This window comes from Ursus arctos, unplaced genomic scaffold (genome assembly GCF_023065955.2).
Source record: "Ursus arctos isolate Adak ecotype North America unplaced genomic scaffold, UrsArc2.0 scaffold_3, whole genome shotgun sequence".
Lineage (NCBI taxonomy): Eukaryota > Metazoa > Chordata > Mammalia > Carnivora > Ursidae > Ursus > Ursus arctos.
Window position 1 is genome coordinate 95,996,400 of NW_026622985.1, and position 7,181 is coordinate 96,003,580.

The window sequence follows — 7,181 nt, forward strand, 5'->3', positions numbered from 1 at the left end:
TTTCTGATAGAACCGATGCAACAGATCTGTGTTTTAAAAATGATTGCACAATTAACATCGACTCTGTTGAAAAGCATAAAAGTACATGACATTGTACTAGCCTCGGAAAACCCAGGAAGTGTTTGTATAGCCACGGCCACCTGCTCGGCGGTGAGTCACGGGCGCAGGCTCGCACCTGCCTCCGCGCTCGCCGACCCGCTGCTCCGCGGTTCCAAGCGAAATGCCCGGGGCGAGAGCGGCCCCTGGGCCAGGCCCCGCGCCACCGGCCACGGGAAGCCGGGAACGCCTGCTCGTGGTAATTTCTGGAATAGGGGTTATTCTCTTTCTAAAGTTCAGGCGGTCGGGCCTTTCCTTTCTCCACTTGTGAACAAATCAGAAGCCAGACTTTCGGGACAGCCGCGCCGCCCCCCACCAGGGGCATTTCGGAGCTGCAGCGCGGCCAGAGGTCGAGGTGGCCGGCGGCGGCCGCAGCAGTGGAGGGGTGGCCCGGGGACGGGGAGCGCCCTCTCGGAGGAAGCCAGCAAGGCCGGGTCTAGCCGAGGGACCGCGGTCCGGCCACGCGGTCGCGCAGGGACGCGCGTCCTCCGCCGGGACAAAGGGTCGGGAAACTTGAGCCGGGCCTGTCCCGGAAAATCCGGGCTGCGGTCGCCATGGCTACGGAGCCGGGCTCCGGGCGGCCGCCCCCCGGCCCAGCCCGCGAGGGGGCGCTGGGAGGGGGGCGCGGAGGGGACGGGCCGCGCCGCCCGCCCCGCCCCGCCCTCCGGCCGCGGCCGCCGGCCCCAGCCCGCGACTGACCCTCGGCAGCTCCTGTAGTCACGTGGCGCTGGGAACCGGCGGGGGGGCTGGGCCCGGGCCTGGCAGTTGTGAACTCGAACCTGCCGCTGTCGCCGCGCGGGGTGGGGAGCGCGGCCGCCGGCGCCGGCGTTCCGGCCTCATGGACGCGCGACGCGCCTCCGCGCACCCCGCCGGAGAGGTTCGTCCCGGGCAGGGCGCGGGGTTCCACGCGGGCCCGAGGCGGGCGGCCCTACCTGCCGGGCGCGTGACTGTGTGTGCGCTGTGTGGGGGGGACAGTGCTGGACCGAATGGGGGGGCGAGCCCGCGCACCTGCGCACAGGCTTCGCGAGGTGCGCTCTGCGTGGGGACCCGAAAGGGCCCACTCGGGGTGCGCGGAGCCGTGTGTCCACGGCGTGGTCGGGGGACACGCGCGAAAACAAAAGGGGGTTGTGGGGTCTCCACGACCTTTTTGCCATTCAGAGGCGCAAGGGGATTGTGACCGAGACCTGGCCACACTAGCTCGCCCTACGCAGCCCCTTGGGAACCGGGCCTGGAATTCCTGTTGGGAGGAGGGTGGGGGAAGGGGAGCCAGCAGGGATTCCAGAGTTTCTGCCGTCAGCCGGCCTTTGGCCATCAGCATGGAGAATTCATGCTGTGACCTTACCCGTGGAGGAAATGACCCCCGAACGCTGTCGTGTACTTCCTTGGTGAAGGGGGCACATTCATTTATTAATCCAGTATCCATTAAGGTTACTCGGCCGCTCGGGGTGTGGGGCTTGGGTGGGGGAGGGGGTTGTGGCTGGCGAGGACACAAAGATGACTGCCCTGGAGGAGCTCAGAGCCTCATGCGTGTTTTCTCTCCCCTCCCCGCAGGTAAGGCTGGCCTCTCTGCACTCAGAGGTCTGAGCTCTGCCATGGGGGTAGGGGTGTCTTTACTGCTGCAGTTTTCTCTGACATCTGGGGGCTACCAGAGTGTGGGCGGAAGCCGGCGCTACAGCCGCAGAAGTATCCCCAGGAACATCCCCAGGAGGAGCTGGAAAAAGCCTCATCTCCAGCTCCACGGTCTCCAGGGTAGAGTCTGGCCTTCCTTGTTGGGTTCCCAAACCATTCCACAGCCCCAGTGCTAAGATCTCCTCATCCTGGAGGAAGGAAGTCACCTGTAGGGGGAAAGGATCACATTCCCACGTCAGCGTCTTCCCTGTGCTCTGACTGGCCATGGGGAATGAGTTGTGTCTGAGCTCCTCAAGAGGAAGGAGTTCGGCTCTAGGGAATTCAGGAGGATGTGTCTGGAGTTTGCAAGCCGGTAGTGAAGGTCCATTAGGAGGCTAACCACCACCCACCCCTCAGTGGCTGCAGGACGCGCTCCTGGAGGAATCTGGGCTCCCCAGCACCGTGGAAGAGCGGAATGTGGGGCAGCCCCTGGTGGGGTTGGGGCATGACCTGGCAGGGGACAGGGATTACAGTCTTGTCTTTCCTCCCCCTCTCTTGCCCCATTGGTAATCCCTATCACCCCAAGGGAGGCAGGGATCTGGGCCCCCAAGGGTAGCCTGCTGTAGGTGTTCCTTGGATTCGGGAGAGCTTTCCTTCCCGCGATGTCCTAATCATGTGTGTGGGTAGAGGAGGGCAGGCAGGCAGAGTGTGGGCACAGTCTGGACAGGTAGTGGCCTGGCCTTACGCAGCTCTGCAAGTAGCATCTAGCACTGCCCTCCTGTTCCCCAGAAGCGCTGCTCTCTCCTGCTCTCCAGGCTTCTGCCCTGAGCGACTGAGGATAGGGAGGCCAAATACGTTCCCGTGTGGTGTGATTAGAGCCCAGGAGAGGATAGATACGATAAAGGCTGTAGGAGTTTCTTTTCTGTGGGAACTTTACAAACCCAGGTGTTTTAGAGGCAAGAACACTGGCCTGGGAGTTTAGAAGACCTGTCCTCTGGTCTTGGTTCTGCTGTTGGTTTACTGTGTCCCCTCGGGCAAGCCCCCCCCTTTTTTTTTTTTTTAAGATTTTATTTATTTATTAGACGGACAGCCAGAGAGAGAGGGAACACAAGCAGGGGGAGTGGGAGAGGAAGAAGCAGGCTCCTAGCGGAGGAGCCTGATGCGGGGCTCGATCCCGGAACGCTGGGATCACGCGCTGAGCCGAAGGCAGACGCTTAACGACTGAGCCACCCAGGCGCCCCAAGCCCCCCTCCTTTTTATGCCTCAAAGTTGCTTCATCTGTCAAACTGGGAGCTTCATGTCTGCTTGTCCCGCCTCACTGTTGCTGTGAAGCTCAAATGTAGCGGCAGGAAATACTAGAAAGGAGCAGTGGCAGCAGGGAAGCACTTGTGAAAAGCCTAAAGCACCATAGGGAGAGAGGTGACTACGTTCTCTGGTGAGTCCGAAGGCAGGAATGTTTGTGCAGCCAACTCTGGAGTGTTTACTCCATGCCAGACACGGAGTGACTGGCATGAGGGGGGATTCCAAGAAGCGTCAGAGTTCCTCCCTCCTGGTAGTTTCCAGGGTTAGTAAATACTTAAATACACTTGCAGTGGTTTCTAGAAGCGCAAGATTGAAATGATGTAGAACATACAAGGAAATAGAAGAATAGTCCAGATTCAAGGGCTCTAGGCGTTCAGAGAGACGAGCTCCTCTCGGGCCTGGGGTCGGCCAGGGAGGAACTGGGGCAGGATAAATTGATCTCCAGAGTGACACTCCTTTTCCACCCTCAGCACAGGAAGAACTCATGCTGGAACGTCGCTGCAAGGGCCCCCTGGCCATGGGCCCCGCCCAGCCCAAGGTCTCTGGGCCCTCCCAGAAGTTGCCCCAGACCCTGGAGAAGGAGCCCCACGGGCTGAGGTTACGAGGCACTTCCGTGGCCCAGTCAGGCAGCCAAGCCCCCAGTAGGGCCCACCGCTGTGCCCACTGTCGAAGGCACTTCCCGGGCTGGGTGGCCCTGTGGCTTCACAGCCGGCACTGCCAGGCCCGGCTGCCCCTGCCCTGTCCTGAATGTGGCCGTCGCTTCCGACATGCCCCCTTCTTGGCACTGCACTGTCAGGTCCATGCCGCTGCCACCCCAGATCTGGGCTTTGCCTGCCACCTCTGCAGGCAGAGCTTCCGAGGCTGGGTGGCCCTGGTTCTGCATCTGCGGGCCCACTCGGCTGCAAAGCGGCCCATCGCCTGTCCTGAATGTGAGAGACGCTTCTGGCGACGAAAGCAGCTTCGAGCTCACGTGCGGAGGTGCCACCCCCCGGCTCCGGAGGCCCGGCCCTTCATATGTGGCAACTGTGGCCGGAGCTTTGCCCAGTGGGACCAGCTAGTCGCTCACAAGCGGGTTCACGTAGCCGAGGCCCTGGAGGAGGCCGCAGCCAAGGCTCTCGGGCCTCGGCCTAGGGGCCGCCCGGCTGTGACCGCCCCCCGACCTGGTGGAGACGCGGTCGACCGCCCCTTCCAGTGTGCCTGCTGCGGCAAGCGCTTTCGGCACAAGCCCAACTTGATCGCCCACCGCCGAGTGCACACGGGCGAGCGGCCCCACCAGTGCCCCGAATGCGGGAAGCGCTTCACCAATAAGCCCTACCTGACCTCACACCGGCGCATCCACACAGGCGAGAAGCCCTACCCGTGCACAGAGTGCGGGCGCCGCTTCCGCCACAAACCCAACCTGCTGTCTCACAGCAAGATCCACAAGCGGTCCGAAGGGTCTGCCCAGGGCGCCCCCGGCTCGGGCAGCCCCCAGCTTCCGGCCGGCCCCCTGGAGGCCTCGTCTGAGCCCCCCGCCGAGGCCCCGCTGAAAGCTGCCCGGGAGCGTGCGCCGGAGCCTCTGCTGGAGGCCCCGGGAGCGCCCCCGCCCGACGCTGCGGCCGCGCCCCCGTCCCTCTTCAGCTGCGAGGACTGCGGCCGGAGCTTCCGGCTGGAGCGCTTCCTGCGGGCCCACCAGCGGCAGCACACCGGGGAGCGGCCCTTCACCTGCTCCGAGTGCGGGAAGAACTTCGGCAAGAAGACCCACCTGGTGGCGCACTCCCGGGTGCACTCGGGCGAGCGGCCCTTCGCCTGCGAGGAGTGCGGGCGCCGCTTCTCCCAGGGCAGCCACCTGGCGGCCCACCGGCGCGACCACGCCCCCGAGCGGCCCTTCGTCTGCCCGGACTGCGGCAAGGCTTTCCGCCACAAGCCCTACCTGGCGGCCCACCGGCGCATCCACACTGGCGAGAAGCCCTACGTCTGCCCAGACTGCGGCAAAGCCTTCAGCCAGAAGTCCAACCTGGTGTCCCATCGGCGCATCCACACGGGCGAGCGCCCCTATGCCTGCCCCGACTGCGACCGGAGCTTCAGCCAGAAGTCCAATCTCATCACCCACCGGAAGAGCCACATCCGGGACGGCGCATTCTGCTGCGCCATCTGTGGCCAGACCTTTGACGACGAGGAGAAGCTCCTGGCCCATCAGAAGAAGCATGATGTCTGAGAGGGCAGGGGCTGCGGAGGCCGAGGAAGGGGGGGCCCGGGCGTCATTTACGCGAGAGTGTTGCCGTGGGCCTGGGCCTTGGGCGAGGGGCCTGTGTTGCTGCTGGTGTAGGCGAGGGGTGGGAGAGCAGCCAGTGAGCTGCGCCCTGTTAGAGACGGAGGTCCAGCCCCCGGCCGCCAGGGAAACCACTCGCAGAGCACGGGACTCCGGCCTCCAGCTGGTGTTCCCTAAGGTTCTGTCCTGACTGTCCCGTGCCCTGGAAAAGTAGCAATAGCAGCTCCACCTACCCCTTAGAGCCCTCCAGCTGGAGGGGCCACCAGGGGCTAGGAAGACCCTTCCCCCCTGGTGTTAACGCCTTAATGTCCTTGTCTTTTATTATGAGTTCCTTCAGCTCGTTTTTTGGAAGTAGGTGTGGTACAGTCCTTAGTAAATGAGCACTTGGGAGGAAAAGTGGACCAGCTGGCTGTACACCCGGGAGAACCTGCTGGCCTTGTTAGACAGCACCTGGGCCTTTTCCAGCACAGAGAGGTGAGGCCGCGCTGCTCTAACCGGTCCCACCCCGTCCCCTTCCTCCTGCCCCTGCGTAGGCACCGGGACTCAGAGAGACCCATCTACTGTTAGCACTCAGCTCCACTCCCCCTCCCTGAGGTCCACGCACCACCCTCCCAGCGCTTCGAGCATCCCCTGGACACAGCAGCACTGTGTCCAGGCTTTTGTCTGAACACCCCCACCCTCCACTCGTTCCAGAACTTGACATGGTGGAAAGGACTGCCCCATTGATAATGGAGGGTCGGCTGACAGGCAGAAAGGGGCAAGTTTCCTCTTCCACATTTCCAGGTTATGGATGCCCAGCCCCTGCTTGAACACTTAGGTGACAGGGAGTCCCCACCTCCTGAGGCCCTGGTTCTATTGTAGGATAATTCTAATTGTTAGAAATTCTTCCTTATAATGAATGGAATCTGCTCTCCTGTAATTTCTACCTATTGGGCCTTGTTCTGTTCTCTGGAATGAAACAGAACAACCACTTACCCTCCTTTTCAAACTAGAGAATAAAGATTTGGTTTTAGAGCTGGTGGCTGAGTGTTCCTTTCTCCTGGGGAGCTGTGTAGTTTGAAAGAAGGGCAGCATGCTCTGCTCTGGGCTGGGGGGAGGGCGGTGGAGGAGGGGTGCTGGTCAAGGGACAAGTGCCCCCACTTGGGCTCCTTTGCACCCTGCTTTCAGTTCTTCCCCAGGGGAGGCCAGGCACACCCCGCGGGTGGGACTAGTTCTGCAGGGACTTAGCTTTCTGTGGGGTCAGACCAGCCAGGGGCCAATTATCAGGAGGAAAAGGTCTGATTTGAATGTTCTGCAGTGTCTTCCTGGCTGGCCCGCTGGTGCTTCCCTGCACTGGCCGTTTCATACACATTTGAGTGCCTATTCTTGACGGGTATCAGTAGGCCCTTTTCCTGCCGGTTCCAGTAATTTTCGCAGAGATCCAGCACCTAGCACACCGTGCATAGTAACAACCACAATTTGTTTATGGGAGTGGCGCCTTGCAAAGGAGGTTACCTAAATTATTTCACATAATCCCCGCGTGGTAGGTACTTCTTATACAGATGAAAACATTTGCTCAAGGTCATATAACTGGCAATCACCAGAGGCAGCTTAAACCCAGGTCTCTCTCACTCCTGGAACGTGTGGTCTTGACCACTGCCACGTGTTTGTTGGGTGAATGGAGTATGCTGCTGCTTTGGTGACGATAATTATTAAATGCCTACCATGCTTGATGTTGTGATGGCAACTGGGGACTCAGCAAGATAAGACCCTGTTTTTACCTCTAAGAGGCCCAAGTCTGGGGAGGACGTGTCTGTGTACACAAAGAATGAGCAGGGGGCGATGGACAGGGGTGAGTGGGGCTCCAGGTGTGTAGAATGGCAGCAGACAGCTTCCAAATTTCATATTGGTTGAAGCCACTTCACGCCTTCATGGGGCCACTTAA

At 61.2% G+C, this 7,181-nt stretch overlaps 1 protein-coding gene across 6 annotated transcripts; it reads left to right on the top strand.

Moving 5' to 3' along the window:
• On the top strand, positions 1-6,271 carry REPIN1 (replication initiator 1). 6 transcript variants are annotated; one of them, XM_026479126.4, is made up of 3 exons: positions 1-295; positions 1,648-1,845; positions 3,477-6,271. In XM_026479126.4, the coding sequence occupies exons 1-3, from the start codon at positions 16-18 to the stop codon at positions 5,201-5,203; spliced, it is 2,205 nt and encodes a 734-aa protein (XP_026334911.2). In that variant the 5' UTR covers positions 1-15; the 3' UTR covers positions 5,204-6,271. The 6 variants fall into 6 exon arrangements, with proteins under 6 accessions (XP_026334911.2, XP_057160272.1, XP_048068991.1 ...); XM_048213034.2 differs by having other exon boundaries at positions 165-295; positions 1,719-1,845; XM_048213035.2 differs by lacking the exon at positions 1-295 and adding an exon at positions 816-973 and having other exon boundaries at positions 1,719-1,845.
• Positions 6,272-7,181: the final 910 nt, after the last annotated feature.

What these genes read in the sequence shown, in the direction of transcription:
- REPIN1 (XM_026479126.4), top strand. Translation starts at nt 16, where the DNA reads ATGCAACAGATCTGTGTTTTAAAAATGATTGCACAATTAACATCGACT. An exon ending in GCCGGGAACGCCTGCTCGTG is followed by an intron (nt 296 to 1,647) that starts GTAATTTCTGGA and finishes CCCTCCCCGCAG; the next exon opens with GTAAGGCTGGCCTCTCTGCA. An exon ending in CCAGCTCCACGGTCTCCAGG is followed by an intron (nt 1,846 to 3,476) that starts GTAGAGTCTGGC and finishes TTCCACCCTCAG; the next exon opens with CACAGGAAGAACTCATGCTG.